Below are 22299 nucleotides of genomic sequence, written 5' to 3'. Positions count from 1 at the left end.
ATGGTCTGGGAGATGATGGTTTGGTGATGGGGGGGTGGGGTATTGGTTGAGGGGGAGGTAGGAGGAGTTGGTGTCTGGCTTCAGCAGTGTAGAGGTCAGTGCGCCAGACTACCGCTGTACCCCCTTTATCTGCTGGTTTGATGGTGAGGTTGGGATTGGAGCAGAGGGAGTGGAGGGCTGCACGTTATGAGGGTGAGAGGTTGGAGTGGGGGAGGGTAGTAGACAGTTTGAGGCGGTTATTCTTCGAGTTGGCGTCTGGCTTCAGTGGTGTAGTTCTTCGAGTTGGCGTCACAGAACGTTGGCCTGGCGCTGTGGATTACTAATTCAGTCAACACAGCACTATTGCCTGTGGCAGGGAGGTGTTGAATGTGCAATGGTTGGGAATTATGTGTTCAAAATAGTGTTTGCAATCAGAGGCTGGGATAGATATACGAGACAATAGACAATAGGTGCAGGAGTAGGCCATTCTGCCCTTCGATCCTGCACCACCATTCAATATGATCATGGCTGAGATGGTACAGAGATGAGGCATGTGTTCATTGTGAGGCTACTGGCAGGAGAAATGGGAGTGTGTAAGAAATTATGAATGTCTTCCGATGGAGTTATGAATTTTGAATGAGAATGGTGTTTGGGCTAGAAGAGATGGATAAGTTTAAAGTGGGGCTAAGAGAAGGAGACAATGAATGTGTAAAGGTTTGAAGTCACAGGTGAAATATGTTAGGCATGTGTATACAGGGCAGATTGCATGTTTGCAGAGATTGGTGAAGTATGCTGAGTGTGAACAGGCATTATCTTGAGAAAAAGAGACAGTTTGATTAGATTACATTACAGTATGGAAACAGGCCCTTCGGCCCAACAAGTCCACACTGACCCGCCGAAGCGCAACACCACCCATACCCCTACATTTACCCCTAAACCTAACACTACGGGCAATTTAGCATGGCCAATTCACCTGACCTGCACATCTTTGGACTGTGGGAGGAAACCGGAGCACCCGGAGGAAACCCACGCAGACACGGGGAGAACGTGCAAACTCCACACAGTCAGTCGCCTGAGGCGGGAATTGAACCCGGGTCTCTGGCGCTGTGAGGCAACAGTGCTAACCACTGTGCCACCGTGCCGCCCATCAAAGTGATGGGAAAGATTACATGCAATTGTTCACCTGTGTTCCAGACATTCTTTGCTTTTAGTTTGATTTTGATTCTGATGAATATTTTGTTCAGTCCCTAAAAGGTCAAGTGGTTGAAGCAGTGAAGGACGCTATTTCCATAGGATATCGTCACATTGATTGCGCATACGTTTATCAGAATGAGAAAGAAGTGGGTGAAGCTATACACCAGAAGATTAAGGAAGGAGCAGTAAAGCGTGAAGACCTCTTTATTGTCAGTAAGGTAAAATGGAGAGTTTTGAAAGTCATTAACAAACTTAAGCATTTATTTCTTCCACCACAATTCAGCAGCATGTACTATATACAACCAAAGGAGAACTTCTCCAACAGCAACTTCTAAATCTGTGGCCGACCTCCACTGCATAGGAGAACAAGTGTAGCTGATGTATGGGACCATTGCAACCTGCAAGTTCCCCTACAAACCACATACCACCTTAAAACAGCCATGTTACCAACCCTCCACTGTCTCTGGGCCAAAGTCCTGGAACCTGGATGTACCTGCACCACACCTACTACCCAAAGGCAATTGGAGATGGGCAGTAAATGTTGAATTTTTTAGTGACACACAAAAGGATTATAAAAAAAAATTGTTTTGACAAAAAAAATTTCATTTTCTCCCATTAAATTTTAGGCCCTTTTATCTTTCTCCAAAATATTAATATCTGTTATAGAGGAATTCCACACTTTAGAGAAGGAAATGAGTTGTCTGAGAGAATGTTGGGAGAAGGTTAAAAGAGCAATTTATTTTTGATGCATTGATCTTGACATTGTGCTAATACTACTTTCTGTTGTCCTATTAGCTCTGGTCCACTTTTCATGCAAAAGATAAAGTGAAAGAGGCCTGCTGTAAAACACTATCTGACCTGAATCTGGAATATGTGGACCTCTACCTTATTCACTGGCCAATGGGATTCAAGGTATAGTTTCCAACTCTGATATTTTGCTACATTTTTCACTTAATTTAGACTTGTTACCTCCTGAGTAAAGTTCTTATTGTCTCAGATGTATTCACTGTATTGCACATAAAATTGATTGATTTTAAAAGCTTGGGTGTGAGAACAGTTTCATTTCAGCCTCGAGAGACTCCAGGTATTTAATACTATCCCATTCTTCTCATGTCAAGAGAGAGCCTAATATCTCATTTTAACCAACAGAATTATGCAATGAGATTTTTTAAGGCAAAACTCAACTCCATTGTATGTAAATAACTTAACAAGCACTGTTAACTTGACAATGTGGTTGCTAATTGTGTATGCTGTGCAGTCAGGTTTTCTGCTTGCTGTCTCCATGAGTTCTCTTTGGAGTTCATATCTTAAAAACTATTTATCTTAGTCATAACCAGGCAAAGGTAGGCTACAACCTAATGGTAAGTCTTTAATTCTCTTCAATTCCAGCTATTTTCAGAGTTATAACTTTCATTCATTGTCTCTTGCCTGTGGATGCAACAGGGTGATTTACAATTGGTACCCTGAGCATGTTACCCAAGTTGAAAATGTGTTGCTGGAAAAGCGCAGCAGGTCAGGCAGCGTCCAGGGAACAGGAGAATCGACGTTTCGGGCATAAGCCCTTCTTCAGGGCAGATTCCTCACTTTCTCCTCAAAGATGTTACCCAAGTTGCACAATGATCAAGATAATCCTCTTGATCTATACTTTGATTATGAAGTTGAAGACCTTCTCCAAGTTACACCTGTAAGAGCCAGTGTGAGCAACTGCTAATTGATGCCAACTACAAGAATTGCAAAAAAAATTATAAAGGTGTGACTTGACAGTATTAGAGGTACCTGTTTATTTTGGTCATACAGAGCTGAACTTTGGTGTATATTTTCAAAGGCAAATCGGTCCTAATACAAGAAGCATTATGTAGAAAAAGACAATGTGGTCAAGGAAAATCCTGAGATACAGGCCACTAGACTAGATGGGATTAAATTTCACAGGAGGAGGTGTTAGCAATTCTTGAAAGTGTAAAAACACATAAGTCCCCTGGGTCGGATGGGATTTACCATAAGACTCTGGGATGCCAGGGAGGAGAGTGCCAAGCCGTTGGTTTTGATCTTTATGTCGTCGTTGTCTAGAGGAATAGTGCCAGAAGACTGGAGGAGAGCAGATCCCATCTAGTCTAGTAGCCTGTATCTCAGTATTTTCCTTGACCAAGTTGTCTTTTTCTACTGTGAATACTGACAAAATAGCGCTTCCCCTATCTCCTCTGACTCCAAGCACAATTTCCCACTATGATCCTTGATTGGCCATAATTCCTGATGAAGGGCTCCGGCCGGAAATGTCGATTTTCCTGCTCCTTGGATGCTGTCTGATCTGATCTCCAGCATCTGCAGACCTCACTGTCTCCTGGCCCTAATCTTACTCTAGTCATTCTTTTATTCATGATATTACCTGTAGAAAGCCTCAGGGTTTTCCTTGATCCTATCCACCAAAGACTCCTGGCTCTTCTGAGCTTTCTCTTTTGGTCTGTCCTGGCTAAGTTGTAACTCTGAATGCCTCAACTGAACCATCACATCTCATCCTAACATAAGCCGCCTTCTTCCTCTGGACGAGAGATTCAACTTCCTTAGTAAACCACGCGTCTCCTGCGCGCAACAACTTCCTCCCTGCCTGATCGCTGCATACTTATCAAGGACCCGCAGTAGCTGTTCCTTGAATAAGTTCCACGTTTCAATTGTGCCCACCCCCTGCGCTTCCTTCCCCATGCTATGCATCCTAAATCACATCATAATTGTCTTTCCCCTCTCTATAACTCTTGCCCTACGTTATATACTTATCCCTTTCCATTACTAAAATAAACATAACCGAAATGAGGTCACTATCACCAAAGTGCTCATCTACCTCCAAATCTAACACCTGGCTGGGTTCATTACCCAGTACCAAATCTAATGTTGGCCTGTCTACATATTGTGTCAGGAAACCCTCCAGTACACATTTGACAAAAACTGGCCCACCTAAAGTACTTGAACTACAGTATTCCCAATCAATATTTGGAAAGTTAAAGTCCCCCATAATAACTACCCTGTCACACTTGCTCCTATCAAGGATCATCTTTGCTATCCTATCCTCTACATCTCTGGAACTATTCGGAGGCTTATAGAAAACTCCCAACAGTGTGACCTCTCCTGTCCTAATCTCGGCCCATACTACCTCAGTAGAGGAGTCCTCAAATGTCCTTTGTGCAATCATAATAATGTCCTTGACTAACAATGCCGCATCACCCCACCACCACCACCCCACAACCGTTTTCTCTGTTCTTACGGAAGCATCTAAATCCTAGAACCTGCAATAACCATTCCTGTCCCTGCTCTACCCATGTCTCAAAAATGGCCACAACATCGAGCTCCCAGGTACCAACCCATCTTGCAAGTTCACCCACCTTATTCCGTATACTCCTGGCATTGAAGTAGACACACTTCAAACCCACTTCTAGCTCACCGGTGTCGTCTTGTAACCTTGAAACGTTAATACTGACCTCACTGCTTTCAATCTCCTGTATACTTGAACTACAATTTAGGTTACCATCCCCCAGCTGAATTCGTTTAAAACTACCTGAACCGCATTAGCAAATATCTCCCCCAGGTTATTCATATCCCTTTGGTTCAGGTGAAGGCCATCCTACTTGTAATCTTATGTCATTATGTATTACCAAATAGTGGTACATTGTGAAGGAAGTGAAGCCAGCCCAAACCAAAGCACACCCATCATGCAAGAGGTGAGGTCAGGAAGAGCAAGCTGTGTGGGTTTGTGACAACAATGAGCAGCAAGGCAAGCTGTCAGACAAATGCAACAAAGAACCTCTTCCAGACACTTATGAGCATCAAGTCAGAATGTGAGAATTCCAAATAAAGCAAATGGTTAGTTAATACATTGCCTCATTTGAATCTGCTTTCATCACACTGTAATCAGAGCATTAGATTATTATTTAAATAGAAACAATATTCAGGATTATAAAGACAAGTTAGAAGAATGGTGCTGAGCCAGTGCTCATGCAGGAGCAGTGCAGCTATGGGTTAAATGTTCTCCTTGTGCAGTGATGATCCTGTGATTCTATTGAATGTCATACTACCTTGCTCTTTGAATCCTTGCTACCATAGCTCTGCAAATGTTTCCTTTTTTTTTAAGCATTAATCTATTTTTCCCTTTCAGAAGTTACTGTTGGATCTGCTTTATCCCTCTCTCGGGCAGCTTGTTCCTAATCACAACCTGTGAACAAATTTTGAAATACTTGCACCAACTGTCCTGAAAATTTTAATTTATATGATCCTCAGAAATTTGTGTGACTGTTGTATAAGCTCTCATGTGACCTGAAATATTAACTCTGCTTTTTCTCCACAGATACGACCAGACCTGCTGAGTTTTTCCAGCAATTTGATTTCCAGCATCCACAATTTTTGAACACAAAATCTCCTGTAGAAAATTACCTAGATCTCTCCTGTCCATAAAATGCCTCATCAGTCTACTCTCCATTATCAATACTTTCTCAACCATACTCTGTTCACTTGCCAGTTTGGGTTCTGCTATGCTCATGGGCTCCTTACAAACATGAACAAAAGAGCTGAATTTCAGAAGGAAAATGGTGGGGTCAACAATTGGCTATTTGTGAGATTTCGGAAGCCAAAGCAAAACTGCAGTTATTCCTCAATTCCCATCAACTCTTATCTTGTTAGGTGGGAGGAAACCGGAGCACCCGGAGGAAACCCACGCAGACACGGGGAGAACGTGCAAACTCCACACAGTCAGTCGCCTGAGGCGGGAATTGAACCCAGGTCTCTGGCGCTGTGAGGCAGCAGTGCTAACCACTGTGCCACCGTGCCGCCCTAGCAGGACAACTTCTAGGCTTGGATGATGAGTGGCAAGCAGCATTTGTGCAAGATAAGTGCCATTCAATGACCATCTCCGAGAGAATCCAACCATTGTCCTCTGATTGCATCACCATCTCTGAACATCCCATTGTCAACATCTCTGAGATTAACACTGATCAGAAACTGATCTGATCCAACATAAAACACTGGATTAGAATCGTATGGTGAGTAACCCATCTCCTGACTTCACAGAACAAACTCCACCAAGGACAAGGCACAAATCAGACGTGTGATTGAGTTCTGCTCATTTGCTTGGATAAGTGCAGCTCCAGCAATACTGTAACCCTCAACCCTATCAATGACAAAACAGCTTACTTCATTGGTATTTATCTATCACCTGCAATATCCATCCCCTTCATCGCCTATGCTCAGTAGCTGCAATGTATTCAATGTACAAAACGCACAGCAAAATCTAACCAATACTGTTGTTGAAAGCATCTTGACAATCAATGACCATTACCATTAGAAAAACAAGAGCAGCAGATACATAGGAAACACAATCTGCAAGTTCCCCTCCAAGCCACTCTCCATCCTGACATGGAATTGTATCACCATTCTTTCACTATCGCTTTAACCTACACCATGATTCAAGAAATACCTGGCTGAATGCGGAGGCATTATGGATCTTTGGATTGCAGGCTTAGTTAAAGTTTTTTTTAACAGGTATTACTGTCATTGTATTTTACTAATATAAGATCTTTATTCATCTTGTTTCATTAGCATTCAAAAAATCCATAATTAAAAATCAGAATTGTTTTTCAATGTGGAGAGCAGGAGGTGGAGTGGCAATCTGGTAGAAATTTATAAAAGAATGAGAGGTATATAGATAAAATTAATAGTAGTTGTCTTTTCCCTAGGATAGGTATAGAAGACTAGGTGGCACATTTCCAAGGTGAGAGGAGTCAGATTTAAAAAAGACAATGGGTGCATAATGTTTACATCGAGAGTGGTTCATGTCTGGAATGAACTTCCTAAGAAAACGAGTACAATTACGATGTTAAAAAGATATTTTAATGCTTTGGCGAGGGTGCAGAGAAGGTTTACGAGGATGTTGTCTGGTATAGAAGGTGCCAGCTATGAAGAGGTTGAGTAGGTCAGGTTTGTTTTCATTAGAAAAAAGGAGATTGACAGGGGGAGGTCTACAAAATCATGAAGGGTATAGAGAGGGTAGATAGAGATAAGCTTTTTTCCCAAGCTGAAGTGAGAGGTGAAAAGTTTAAGGGGGACACACGCGGCAAGTACTTTACACAGAGGGTGGAAGGTGCCTGAAATGCGTTGCCAGCAGAGGTAGTAGAGGCAGGCATGGTAGATTCATTTAAGATGTGACTGGACAGATGCATAAGTAGGTGGGGAGCAGAGGGATACAGATGCTTAGGAATTGGGCTTAGACAGTAGATTTGGATCGGCTCAGGCTTGGAGGGCCGAAGGGCCTGTTCCTGGGTTGTAAGTTTTTTCTTTGTTTTCTTTGTTTAATATATACATGAATAGGAAAGGTTTTGAGTGGTATGGACAAGGAGCAGGCAAGATTATGTTTGGCATGGACTAGTTGCTTTCTTTCAGGAGAGGCAAAACACAATAGCAAAGAAATTATACTGTTAAACAGTGTGTGTATAGGATCTGGAATTCACTGTCAAGTACTGTAGTGGAAATGGATTCAATTGTGGGTTTCAAAAGGCAATTGGATAAGCACCTGAATAGAGAGAAAATAGAGAGAATGACCCCTTATCCCGTAACCAGTTAAATGTTCTTTGATCAAAAGCAGGTGCTGTTGTATTATGGTCAATTTGGATGAAGCATGTTCAGGTCTTGGAGAGGGTGCAGGCAAATTACTATCAACAAAAGATTTCAGTTTCTGCGGAGGTTGAAGAAACTGTGTTGTTATTGATGATTGCCAAGAATGCCAAGGGGAGATTTAAGAGATGATGATGGTTTTGTAAGTGTGAATAAGGAAACACCATCAATAGGAGCAGAACATGTACACAATGGCCAGAAAGGTTGTATGAGATTTGAATTCCTGACATTTAGATTGCTAGGCTACTGATTTGTGGTTAGACTTCCCTATGAAGGTCTAATTTAATACAACTAACAGTATTTAGATAAATGACACATTCTGGCTTTATTGCAGTTGTTCCATTTTGGGCTTATTGAATTATCTTCTGGGTGTCATTTGTTCAGGCCAAATTTATTTAGATAGTTTTGTTCAATTTGTGTTACTTGGCTTGAAAATATATCGCCATTCTTGAGAGCTTTAGTTATCTCTCAGGATCCTTTGAAGTCCAACTGAAAGCACAATGCTGTTTTTGCAGACAACACTGTAACTTGACGTTTGGTAATTGTTTAATTCAGAACCAAGTATCTAATTTGGTGATAGAAGAAGGAGAAGGACCTATGCAGGAGTGGTTGTGAGAGCAGGAAGATCTTTGCCAGGAGTATGCTCTATTCATAAAAGTACATTACAAACCAGATAGGGAGGTAATGGCCCAGTGGTCATAGAGTCGTACAAATGAAAAGCACGGAAACAGACCCTTTGGACCAACTCTTCCATGTCGACCAGATATCCTAAATTAATCTACTCCCTTTTGCCAGAACTTGGCCCATATCCCTCTCAGCCCTTCCTATTCATATACCCATCCAGATGCCTTTTAAATGTTGTAATTGTACCAGCCTCCACTATTTCCTCCGGCAGCTCATTCCATACACTCACCACCCTTTGTGTGAAAAAGTTGCTCCTTAGATCCCTTTTCAAATTTCTCCCTTTTCACCCTAAACCTATGCTCTCTAGTTCTGGACACAGCTACCCCAGGGAAAAGACTGTATTTACTATATCCATGCCCCTCATGATTTTATAAATCTCTATAAACCCCTTTATAAACCTCAGCCTTCAACACTCCAGGGAAAATAGCCCCAGTCTATTCAGCCTCTCCTTATAGTTCAACCCTTCCAACCCTGGCAACATCCTTGTAAATCTATTCTGAACCATTTCAAGTTTCACAACATCCATCCTGTAGGAGGGAGACCAGAATTGCGCATAACATTCCAAAAGTGGCCTAACCGATGTCCTGTACAGCTGCAACATGACCTCCCAACTCCTGCACTCTATGCTGTGACCAATAAAAGAAAGCATACTAAACGCCTTCTGCTATTATCATTGGACTGTTAATCTCGAGACTCACATAATGTGCTGGGGACCAAGATTCAAATCTTACCATGACAGATGGTAGAATTTGAATTCAATAACAAAATTTGGAATCAAGACTCTCATGATGATTATGAATCCATTATCGATTCGTTGGGGAAAAAAACCCACCTGGTTCACTGATGTCCTTTTAAGGAAGGAGACTGCCATTGTTACCTAATCTGGCCTGCATATGACTCCAGACTCCACACCCATGTTATGCTTGGACAATAAATGCTAGTTCATTCTACATACAAAGCTCTCTCTCTGTGGAAAAACTTGTTCTTCAGGTCCCTTTTTAAATCTTTCTCCTCTCACCTTAAAAAATATGCCACATAGTTTCAAATTCCCCCACCCTAGGGAAAAGACCTTTGCTGTTTAGCCTGTCTATGCCCTCAAGATTTTATAAGCCTCTATAACGTCAGCCTATACCATGACGTGGTCTGTTTAGGACTAAACAGTCTGTTTAGGACTGTTTAGTAACTGTGTCCAATCTCTCCTCATGATTGCTATTCCTCCTTAAAACAGTCCACGTCATACAGACATGTTTCTTTTGTTATTACGCACCCTATGAGGGGTATGCAATTTTCAGTACTTATTGTGTAGTGGACAGACGATCATCAATCTTAGTTTAGAGATACTCTGTAGATAATAGTTAACTTTTCTGGGTTTGCCCAAGATAGCACAAATGAATATAGTTGTGGTCATTAGAGGTCACTTACCTTAGCTCCAGGATATCAGTTCCCAGGCACAACCATCTTCAGCTACTTCATCAATGACCTTCTCTCCATCATAAAGTCATAAGTGGAAATGTTCGGCAATGATTGTGCAATGTTCAGCACAATTCACGGTTCCTCAGATGCTGAAGCAGTCCATATTCAAATGCAACAAGACCTAGAAGATATCCAGGTTTGGATCGAGAAGTGGCAAGTAACATCCGTACCACACACATGGCTGGCAATGACCATCTCCAACAAAACAAAATCTAATCATCATCCCTTTGGCATTCAACGGCATTACTATTACTGAATCCCCACTATCACTATTCTGGGGGTTACTTTTAACCGGAAATTGAACTGGACTCACTATACGGAGAAAGTGAGGACTGCAGATGCTGGGGATCAGAGCTTAAAAATGTGTTGCTGGAAAAGCGCAGCAGGTCAAGCAGCATCAAAGGAGAAGGATTCCTGAAGAAGGGTTTATGCCCGAAACGTCGATTCTCCTTCTCCTTTGATGCTGCCTGACCTGCTGTGCTTTTCCAGCAGCACATTTTAAAGTCACTATATAAATACGGTGATGCTGGAGATCAGAGTCAAAAGTATAGTGCTGTAAAAGCACAGCGGGCCAGGCAGCTGGAGAATCGACGTTTCAGGCATAAGCCCTACCTGGTGAAGGGCTTGTGCCCGAAACATCAATTCGCCTGCTACTCAGGTGCTGTCTGACCTCAATAGTCCCTACATTTCTAATGTGTGCAATTCCAACAATACTTAAGAAGCCTGACCCTATCCAGCTCACTACCCTGTTCCTCCTTTTGCTAACAGATTGACTGCTTTGCTAGCAAGAAGCAGAGAGTAGGCATAGATGGGTCATGCTGTATCATCCATCTCTTGTGGAGAAGTTTTGCAAAAGAACACCTCTGACCATGAGTTGATCAGGCAGTGTTCAGCACATAACATCCTGAAGACTCAGTGGGGAGAAAGAAGAAAGTAGATGCTCTTGACTGCTTCCCTGAGCAGACTATCAGAGTCATTTTGGCAGAACGGATCATCACTAGAACAGATCAACTAAAACTAAAACATAGTTTGACTGGTGATGTAAACAGCACTTCAGTCAAATCCTTCCTACATGCCTAAAGTCTCACCCTTTTCACATAGTGCCCCCAAGGTCTCTGTGGAAGGGAGAAACTGTTGTCCTCTTATTGTGGATTGTGCCTTGGTGAAATGGGCTGGAGAGATGTAGTGGTTTTTGTCAAGGTTTATCCCTAGCATACAAACAAGATATGGAACAGGAGTAAGCCATTCAGGCCTCAAGCCTGTTCCACCAGTCAATAAGATCATGGCTGATCCAGTTATAACCTCACATTTGCATTCCCAACTCCCTTGATAACCTTTGACCTTCATACGCAGAACAGTGCATATGCAAAACATACAAATACCGGTACTGGCAATGTGCATGCGCAGAACAACACGGACACCGACACATGTACAGAATGGCGTGGACATCAACGCATGCGCAGAACAAAGCACGTGAACCAATCCCTGCTGGAATCAGGCTATTGGCAACAGAGGGAAGCATTCTCGAAAATACTATTTTCTAATTCTTAGCAAAGCTCTAGCCAAATCATGCTACTGAAATGCACATTAACACAGACCTACCTGTATAGCAATGGACAGATAAGTAAGTTGTGAAGAAACTATAAGTGGCTGTAAAACGGTCGGTTAATTGAGTGGGCAAAGATCCGGTAATTGGAGTATGATGTGAGAAAATGTGTAATTATCCATTTTTGAAGGAAGAATTTTTTTTTGAAAAGATACATAAATGATGAAAGATTGCAAAGCTTTTGAAATGGGAGCCCTAATGTATGAATCGCAACACTTTAGTATACAGGTACAACAAGTAATTACGAAAGCTAATAAAATGCATTAATTTATTGTGAGAGGAATTGAGTACAAAAGTAGGGAGGTTATGCTTCAATTATAAAGGGTGCTAGTGAGATCTCATTTGGAGTACTGTATGTGCTATTGGTCTTCTTATTTAAATATGAATGTAAATGTGCTGAAACAGTTCAGAGAAGGTTTACCAGACACCTGGAATGAGGAAGTTACCTTAGGAGAAAAGGTTGGACAAACTTGTATCCACTGGAGTGCAGAAGAATAAGAAAAAATCCTTGACCGGTTTGATGTGGTGAGGATGTTTCCTCTTCTGGGAGAATCTACAACTAGGGATCAATGATTTAAAACTCAGATGTCACCAATCAGGTGAGGATATTTATTTTTGTCTGAGAATAATAATCAAAAGCAATCTCGCCTTTCCTAAAAGGTGATAGAAGCAGAATCCTTAAATCTTTTTAAGGCAGAGTTGGAATGGTTCTTCTTAAGCATGAAGGTCAAAGGTTATCAAGGGAGTTGGAAATGCACATCTGAGGTTATAACAATGATCTCATTGACTGGTAGAACAGGCTTGAGGCCTGTATGGCCTACTCCTGTTCTATATCTTGTTTGTATGCTTGGGATAAACCTTGACAAAAACCACTACATCTCTCTCCAGACCATTTTACCAAGGCACAATCCACAAGAAGAGGACAACTGTTTCTCCCTTCCACAGTGATCTTGGGGGCACTATGTGAAAAGGGTGAGACTTTAGGCATGTAGGAAGGATTTAACCAGAAATGGTGTTTTCATTGTCGGTCAAGCTATGTTTTAATACCAGTTGGTCTGTTCTAGTGATGATCCATTCTGCCAAAATGACTCTAGTCTGCTCAGGGAACAAGCCAACAGCATCTACCTTCTTCTTTCTCCCCATTGAGTCTTCACGGTTTTATGTGCTGAATACTGCCCAATCAATTCATGGTCAGAAGTGTTCTTTTGTAAAACTTCTCCAAAAGAGATGGATGATCCAGCACAATCCAATTACGTAGAATATTGCAAGTGTGGCAGCATGACCTGACTGATCCTTTGCATCACCAGAGAGAGGTAGAATCTCAGCATGTGGTGGTACTTGGCGGTTGCATACTGAGGCAATGTGATACAGCTGCACTCAGAGGTGGCCATGAGGTTGAGGGTAATGTATGTCTTTAACTCCACCTAGAGTAGGATGATGATGGGATATTGATTGTGACAGAAGGAAAACTGAACCAATGTATGTTATGGATAGCAGTGAAGTACCATAAATGTGTCTTACCATGGGGGAAGATCAGATGAGGCATGATAAACCTGTGCCTCAACAAGCCACAGTGTGCTATATATCTAAAGTTACTGAGACCCATCTTGCTGATTTGAAACATGTTGCAAGACATAAAACATTTGGACTGGTGTTTCTTAGGTGTAAAGTAGATGAAAGCTTACCAATAAGTATGTCCTTTCTTCCAATCACCAACATTTGCCATTATTTCACAGCAATTTTTCTTTGGTTTTAATCCTTCTTTGTGCCTCTATTCTCTTTTATAGGTTTCAGGAACATATATTTAAACAAAATTTTCAAAATTCTTTTTTTAATTCTAGGCTGGTGATGAGAATTTTCCTTTGGATGAGAATGATTTGATAATACCAAGTGACACCGATTTTCTTGACACTTGGGAGGTAAGTATTTGATTTGGTCATATGGTTTTGTTACTGGTGCTTATTTTCTGAATTCATTGTTAATTAGAAGAATAACTAATGGCAATTAAAGTAGGAATTAAGAGCAAGATGATACTCATTCACAGGCAATGGAAGATTTAGTTGATGAAAAATTGGTTAAAGCTATAGGAGTATCCAACTTTAATCAAGATCAGATTGACCGGATCTTGAAGAAACCAACTTTGAAATACAAACCTGCAGTTAACCAGGTAGTTTTTTTTTTTAATTATTGGATTACAGATTTTCACTACCCATTTTCCAATTGCATTCATGGGTCTGCAATGCTTCATTCTGTAAAACTAATCCATGACCTTATTCTGGTTGCTTTAATAGATTGAATGCCACCCTTACCTGACTCAAGAAGATCTGATCGCCTATTGCCATTCAAACGACATTGTTGTGACTGCCTATAGCCCACTGGGATCTCCAGCTAGACCATGGTATCTAAGATATAAACTCATTAATCATCACATAATATAGTTCAAAAAAACTGCTCCTCATTTGTTTATATTAAAATATTTTGCATCTGTCTGTACTTTTTTGTAGTTTTAGGATTTTGTGTCAAGGAGGGTAGCCTAGTGATTGAGGAGAGCGGACCTATGTTGTACTTAATAGTTATGGCTTCTTTTGGAGTGGAGTAGCAGATCGGGTATATTTGTCATTTCCAAATTCTTTGGCTTGGTGTATACCATCCAGGCCCTTAAATATGGTTTTGCCTTGTTAGAACAAACACAATATTTGGCAACTCTCCTCAGCGGTGACCAAGTTTGAAAAGTATTGTTTTGGTACATAAATCATGAACTCCACCTCCAAGAATACATATGTTTTTTGGCCTGAAATTGGCCCCTCCTATCCTTGAATTTCCTTTTATTATTAGTGTTTATTTGTTCATAGGATGTTGGCATTCCTAGCCAAGCTAATATTTATTGCTAATCCCTACTTGACTAGTTAGAGGCTAGTTAAGAGTCAACTGCATTGCTGGAGTCACATGTAGGCCAGACCAGAAAATGATGGTCCTTTATATTTCTGTAAAGGATATGAGTGAACAAGGTGGATTTCACAATAATCAACAATGGCTACACAGTTATCATTAGGCTATCATTTTACTCCGGATTTGTATTGAGTTCAAATTACATCATCTGTCATGGTGGGATTTAACCCATTTTCCTGAAATGTTTATCAGTGTAGAAAATTACTGCTATGCCTCTTACTCTTTTTTTTAAAACAAATACTTTTATTTCTACTCTCTGCTTTGGATGCCCTTTGCTTTATGTCTCTGGGGAATTTGTCTGGTCCCTACCTGAACTATTCTTCTTTGAAGGCTTCTCATAATTGGTGCATAGTGGGTAACTTTTTTTTGTTTCAAACAATGGCTCATTCCCTACAAGTTTTTTTAAAAAATCAAACTTTTTTTCTGGACCACTTCAAAGTGAGAGGTCTTCACAATATTAAAGAATATTTGTTATTGTCACATGTGGTCCAGTACGGAAGCACAGGAGTACAGTGAAATGTTTATACAATGGCGGCATTTAATGGCACCATCTTAGGTGCAAGTACCTAGATACAAACCTTAAAGAGTAAAAAAGAAGTGTAGTTATTGAGTTTAAGTGACCATAAGTATTTAAGTTTCAGTCCGTGCCTGCAGATCCCAGACCATGAGACTGTGCTGCCTCCAATATCATAGTGTATCACATTAGTTTGAGGCAATTTATACTGTAGGTTAAAATGAAACATCTCCATCCCCCTGCAGCAAATTTTCATTCACACTAAATGTTTGAACTCTGATCATGCTGCACTGAAATCCATGATCACTGTGCCAATCGCATTCTGCTGTAGGTGCAAATCAGACAATTGTTACAGTGGAGGAGGGGGCCTTTTGACCTGTTGTATCTGTGTAACTCACTGGAAGATCAATTAACCTTGTGACCCTGTCTCATTCTTTTCACAGAGCCCTGCAAGTTTTGGTAAGACACCCTGGAAGGAATAATGTCATTAGTTCCCCCAGAATCAGTTGTTCTCATTTGTAGAAAGAAATGTTTCCTTATTAAGACCATAAGACATAGGAGTGGAAGTAAGGCCATTCGGCCCATCGAGTCCACTCCGCCATTCAATCATGGCTGATGGGCATTTCAACTCCACTTACCCGCATTCTCCCCGTAGCCCTTAATTCCTTGTGACATCAAGAATTTATCAATCTCTGCCTTGAAGACATTTAGCGTCCCAGCCTCCACTGCACTCCGCGGCAATGAATTCCGCTGGCCCACCACTCTCTGGCTGAAGAAATGTCTCCGCATTTCCGTTCTGAATTTACAGAACAGAATTCTAAGGCTATGTCCTCGGCTCCTAGTCTCCTCGCCTAACGGAAACAATTTCCTAGCGTCCACCCTTCTCAAGCCGTGTATTATCTTGTAAGTTTTTATTAGCTCTCCCCTTAATTTTCTAAACTCCAATGAATTTAATCCCAGGATCCTCAGCTGTTCTTCGTATGTTAGACCTACCATTCCAAGGATCATCCGTGTGAATTTCCAATGGACACGCTCCAGTGCCAGTATGTCCTTCCTGAGGTGTGGGGACCAAAACTGGACACAGTACTCCAAATGGGGCCTAACCAGAGCTTTATAAAGTTTCAGTAGCACAATGGTGCTTTTATATTCCAACCCTCTTAAGATAAATGACAACATTGCATTCGCTTTCTTTTACCTTTAGAGAATCCTCGACTAGCACTCCCAGATCCCTTTGTACTTTGAAGTAAGATGTATGACTCTAAATGGTATTTTTGGAACAGTATTAAAGTTGCCAATTACTCATTGCCAGTTTTGAAAAGTGTCTTGCTAGAAAAGCACACTCAGTCAGGCAGCATCTAAGGAGCAAGAGTCGACATCTCAAGCATGAGCTCTTTATCATGCTCGAAACATCAACTCTCCTGCTCTTCGGATGCTGCCTGACCAGCTGTGCTTTTCGAGCACCACACTTTTCTTCCTTGATCTCCAGCGTCTGCAGTCCTCACTTTCTCCTAGTTACTCATTGCCAGTCAGCAACTAATTTGTATCATGGATTTCCAATTGTGAATCACATTCTTCAGGTTTTACTTCCTGGAAGCTTGCAAACTTGAGTAATCTGGTTTACTTTCATTGTTTTAGGATAAAAAAAGATGACCCTATACTTCTCCAGGATCCTAAACTCAAGCGTATAGCATGTCAGCATGGTAAATCAACAGCACAAGTATGTGAATATTTGTTAAGTTTGCAGCAATGAGACCCTGGTTTGAGTACAGTAGCAATAGTTGTTGTTTAGCATTAATGTTTAGCATTATATAATGTAATTGCTGTTTGTTTAATTAATTTTCTTAGAATAATGTTTTAGAAGTATATGTATTTATGATGGGTTAATTCATGGCAATAACCCAAAATGGAATGGGATGAGGGATGAACTTGTGAAGGTTGATTAACGTAAGGAGCTCACAAGAATTAAACATGCAAATTGGAACACACGATCTAGGCGTGGGTGGATATTTCCCCCATTGGTCATGTCTAAGATATTGGGGGCCGCAATCACAATAAAATTCCAGCAATTTAGGTCTAAGTTGAGATATTCTTTGTTTAAAGGGTTGTGCTTTGGATTCTTTTACTCCAGGGAATTCTGGGTGATCAGCTAATTAATATTTTCAAAGTTAAAAATCACACAACCAGCTTATAGTCCAACAGGTTTATTTGGAAGTACAAACTTTCAGAGTGCTGCTCCTTCGACAGAGACCAGTGAATTTCTGAGTGTTAACGGAATTTAGGAATATGAAGATAAAGGAAAAGTGAAACGAACATCAGATCAGCTATGATTTCATTGAATAGCAGAGGAAGCTCGAAAGACGATATAGCCTGTTCCTGCTCCTATTTCTTATGTTGTTATGACCGTAGTTTTATTTTATTATTAATTGTAATTTTTCAGCAGCTCAAGTTTCAGTGCTTCTATAGAAATGAAAGTTGCCTCCACTTAGATTCTAGCTACCATGAAACTTCACTTTTGACCACTTAAGCTCAAGTCCTCCAGCATGTAGGACAATGTTAGAATCAATTTCTCATCATAAGTGTGTAAGCTCCCACCTTGAGGTGTTCATCTTTTCAGAAACTTCTTCAATTAATTTGTAACTTATACATTATGTATTGATAAAGGCTAAATCTGTTTTGTAGTTCTGCAATGTTACAAATTCCTGTTGTTTAAGTTAGGGTCTTTTGTCAGACATAGTCACTTCTGATGTGATAGAATCATAGAATTTTATGGCACAGGAGAAGGGCATTTGGCCAATCATATCTTACCAGCTCCCAAAACAACTATCCAACTAGGCCCATTCACCAGCCCTTTCTGCGGAGCCCTCTATATTCATCACTTTCAAATATACATCCAGCTCCATTTTGAAACCTTTTATGGAATTAGCCTCCATCTCTGTCCTTGGCAGCACATTGCAAATTCTGACAACTGAGTAAAATTTCTCTACATCTCACTTCATGCATAAAATTATAACGTGATTTGTAGAGAAGAGAAGTGTTAAAGGATTGAGAATGAGCAGATGATTGAAACACTAAGTGGATGTGTACCTGATCTATTATTTGTATGATGCAGTGAATAGAATCCTGCTACTTTGTGCTTTGGCTTATTTGCATTCTAAGTCAAAGGGAAAGCATATTTTACAAATGTGTTAGAGATCTTTGGAAGAAATAATTTGTGTTGGGAATAAAAGGGAGTCAGGGTATTACACTTAGAAGATACTTTGATGCCATGTCAAAGGTTATTTTTGACAACAAACACCCATGATGTAATGGGTAAAACACTGACAGAAGATAGCTGGAGGCAGAGGCCGAGGTAGATAGCTCCTTGGTTTCCAAGGGGGATGAAAGATAATCGGAGATGTGGAATGTGGAGTTGATGTTAAAAGCAAATCAACCACAATCATACTGAATGGCAGGGTAGGCTTGAAGGTCTGAATGGAGGAGAAAGTGAGGACTGCAGATGCTGGAGATCAGAGTTGAAAATGTGTTGCTGGAAAAGCGCAGCAGGTCAGGCAGCATCCAAGGAGCAGGAGAATCGACGTTTTGGGCATGAGCCCTTCTTNGAAGATGAGGTGCTCTTCCTCCAACCGTCGTGTTGCTATAGTCTGGCGTTGGAGGAGTCCAAGGACCTGCATGTCCTTGGTGGAATGGGAGGGGGAGTTGAAGTGTTGAGCCACGGGGTGGTTGGGTTGGTTGGTCCGGGTGTCCCAGAGGTGTTCTCTGAAACATTCCGGAAGTAGGCGGCCTGTCTCCCCAATATGGAGGAGGCCGCAGGGAAGATCTGAATGGCCTACACTAGTTCTTTGTTTGCATCTTTGTAGGACAGCTTGTTTTGATATTTGTAACAACTGGTTTATTGCTGCCTTTTTACTACTTTGACAGTCTGTATGGATGAAAGCTATTGTATATCGTTGCAAGCAGGCACTCTTCTAGAAAGGAGTGTATATCTGTTTGTCATAATTTGCTATTTGACTATCAACTCTTTGAATATATTAGGCTTTGGATTTCTTGATGTACGGCACTTCCTTTGGGTGTTCCTTGAGTGCCATGCAAACGACAGAGGCTTTCTGATTTTGTTCCCTTGACTCCTGACATTCAACGTTATACTCAGGAATATGATTTTAAGTTCTCCTTTTCCAGAGAGAAGTTCTGGCTGAAAACAGTTCTCTATCATATGGGCATATTGATATATATTGTGAAAAGGAAGAAACATTGGCTTTATTGTTTTCTGCTACTTTTCTGATTTTGCCACTGGTTCTTTTTTTGATTCCAGCATTCAAATTTAAATGGAAGGGAATCCTAGAGTGTAGTGATTATAGAGTCAGCCATGGTTCTCTGGGACTGTTAACCTGGTCCTATCATGGAGCCCTGGCTGACATATAAACAGGAGTGCCAGAAGTTGTGTTCACTCTGAGAACTGGCTCTGATGAAGTTGGAGCAGTGTCAAGTACTATGCACGTGTAACTAAAGGGTGACTTGGTGATGGCATACCAGCCTCTGTGGAGTTATTTCAATGACGGCGAGAGAATAAATACGCTCCTAAAGACAATAGCTCACAACAGTCGTCTTTGAGTTGGGGTAAGCATTTCTGGCATCATGCCATTATTTGGGAAGCTTTACCCATTTGTTCCTGCTCTCAAAGACTGGGCCCAGTGTGGGAAAAAATGCATCATTTTGTTCTGGGCAAATGAAAAGCAATGAAGCATTCTCCTGGCAGCTTGTGGTCCAGCAGCTATTTTGGTTATTAGGAGCCTAACATTTCTTGAGGTACTGATACTAAAACCTTTTCAAGAGTTGGTGGATTTAGTTATGAGTATTATGACCCCAAGCCTCCACTAATTCTGAGATGTTATCGGTTTTACTCGGCTGTTTGAGAACCAGGGAAATCTGTTTCAGGATTTTTGACAAGGTTAAGACGACTGGCAGAGGCACGTCATTTGGTTTAACCCTAAATAAGAGGCTGAGACACCAATTTGGTATGTGGGATTAATGATGTCACTGTGCAAAAGTGCCCGTTAGCTGAAGCCCAACTAGACTTCAAATTGGCTCTGTGACTGGCTTTGTCATTAGCAAGTTCGGGAAATAGAGCTCGTGATTAACAGGGATGGACTTACTGGTAATGGAAGAGGATGCCATCACCAGGCCGACTGAGCTTGGGGGACACCACTTGAATAGAGGCAATTGCATAATCTCGTTCAGGTCTTATCGGGAACAGAGGGATTCTAGGTCAGCCCACTACAAAAACCAAAAACAAAGCCAAGCATCAGCCAAACAATTAACATTTTCTTCAGGAAAATATTGTTTGCAGCTGGATAAATAACCAATTACCTCACATACAGGACTCGTACGCAAAGCTGGATGGGGAGGGGGGGAACGGTGCGGTGCTGGTAGAGTGGAGAGGTGATGACTGTTCTTCACAAAGCTCATCATGAGCCATGCATACTATTGCGATTAGATGAAGATTGTATGCTACAATTAATACCCATAAGGATTTGTACCAATAAACAAGACAGTCATTTTAGATATAGCCAACCTGTGCCATTTCTCAGTGGACAGTGGAGAACATTTTACGAAGTCTGTACCAGGTCGCTATTTATCTGATATGATAATGACAGGGAAAACCAACAAAAAGTACTTGGGGAATTTAGACATTCTTAGACATTCCGCTGAGACAGGTGTATGCCTTAGAAGTGACAAATGTGTGTTGCAGGCACCCAAAGTGACCTACTTGGACTACAGAGTTGACAAGCCGGGTTACACCCATTAGAATATAAAGTAAGGGTGATTAAAGGTACTCTGGCTCCCATGTCTGTATCGGAGCTTATTTTTTTCCTTAGACTGTTGAATTATTACAGAAAATTCATGTGTAACCTGTCCTCCATCTTGGTATCCTTACAAATGCTATTGAAAAAGGGTCAGCCTTGGAAGGGGTCGTAGTCAAGATGTAGCTTTTAGGGAAGGAAAGATGCAGCTGTCGACATCTAAGGTGTTGGCACACTGTGATCCCAAGTGCGGATTTGTGCTGCTATGCAACGCCTCCCTGTATGGTATCGGGTAGTGTTGCCTCACAGATGGCCCAATGGAGAGGAACACCCAAAGCGCTGACTGATGCAGAGAGCAAGTGGGCCCAGATAGAGAAGGAAGAGGGTGGCCAGAGTGAGGGTGGGGTCGATCAGGGATAGTGGAGGGAAATGGTGCCGGGAATTGAAGGAGGTAGGGGAGGTCCTTAATGAATTCTTTGCTTCAGTATTCACAAGTGAGAGGGACCTTGTCATTTGTGAGGACATAATGAAAAAGGCTGAAACGCTTGAACAGGTGATGTTAAGGAGGATGTGTTGGAAGTTTTGAACAACATGAGGACAGATAAGTCCCCTGGGCCATATGGGATACACACAAGGTTTCTAGGGGAAGCAAGGGAAGAGATTGCTGCGCCTTTGGCTATGCTCTTTGCATCCTCACTGTCCATTGGAGTAGTACCAGATGATTGGAGGGTGGCTAATGTTATTCCCTTGTTCAAGAAAGGAAATAGGGATAACCCTGGGAATTACAAACCAGTCAGTCTTACGTCGGTGATAGGCAGGTTATTGGACAGGATTCTGAGAGACTGGATTTATGATTATTTGGAAAAGCATAGTTTGATCAGAGATATTCAGCATGGCTTTGAGGGGCAGGTCATGCCTCACAAGAGTGAGGCTGGTGGGAGATGGAAAATTTTCAGCCAAGAGTTTGGTGACCAGTAGTGTTCTGCAGGGATCTATTCTGGGACCTCTGCTCTTTGTGATTTTAATAAATGATTTGGATGGAAGTGGAAGGGTGGTTTAGTAAGTTTGCCGAAGACACGAAGGTTAATGGTGTTGTGGATAGTGTGGAGAGCTGTTGTAGGTTGCAACAGGACATTGACAGGGTGCAGAGCTGGGCTGATAAGTGTCAGGTGGAATTCAACCTGGAAAAGTGTGAAGTGATTCATTTTGGAAGGTTGAATTTGAATGCAGCTTACAAGTTAAGGGCAGGATTGTTGGCAGTGTGAAGGAACAGAGGGATCTTTGGGTCCATGTCCATAGATTTCTCAAAGTTGCCACCCAGGTTGATAGAGTTGTTAAGAAGGCATATTGTCTGTTGTCTTTCCTGAGCAAAGGATTTGAGTTTAAGAGCAATGAGGCTATAATAGTGCAGCTCTATAATGCCCTGGTTAGGCCACACTTGGAATGTTGTATTC

General features: G+C 41.4%; 1 protein-coding gene across 1 annotated transcript in view; it reads left to right on the top strand.

The window, feature by feature from the left end:
- The first annotated feature begins 1972 nt into the window (after positions 1 to 1972).
- The window catches only part of LOC122559454 (aldo-keto reductase family 1 member B1-like), a 40028-nt gene continuing 19701 nt past the window's right edge, over positions 1973 to 22299 (top strand). The window contains exons 1-5 of the mRNA XM_043708907.1: positions 1973 to 2085; positions 13426 to 13503; positions 13629 to 13751; positions 13876 to 13982; positions 16683 to 16764. Of these exons, the coding sequence (XP_043564842.1) occupies positions 2074 to 2085; positions 13426 to 13503; positions 13629 to 13751; positions 13876 to 13982; positions 16683 to 16764 (402 nt within the window). The 5' untranslated portion in view covers positions 1973 to 2073. The remainder of the gene's footprint in view (positions 2086 to 13425; positions 13504 to 13628; positions 13752 to 13875; positions 13983 to 16682; positions 16765 to 22299) is intronic.

This window comes from Chiloscyllium plagiosum, chromosome 19 (assembly GCF_004010195.1).
Source record: "Chiloscyllium plagiosum isolate BGI_BamShark_2017 chromosome 19, ASM401019v2, whole genome shotgun sequence".
NCBI lineage: Eukaryota > Metazoa > Chordata > Chondrichthyes > Orectolobiformes > Hemiscylliidae > Chiloscyllium > Chiloscyllium plagiosum.
Note: the sequence above shows the minus strand (reverse complement) of the source record. Positions and strands in the feature narration are given on the sequence as shown.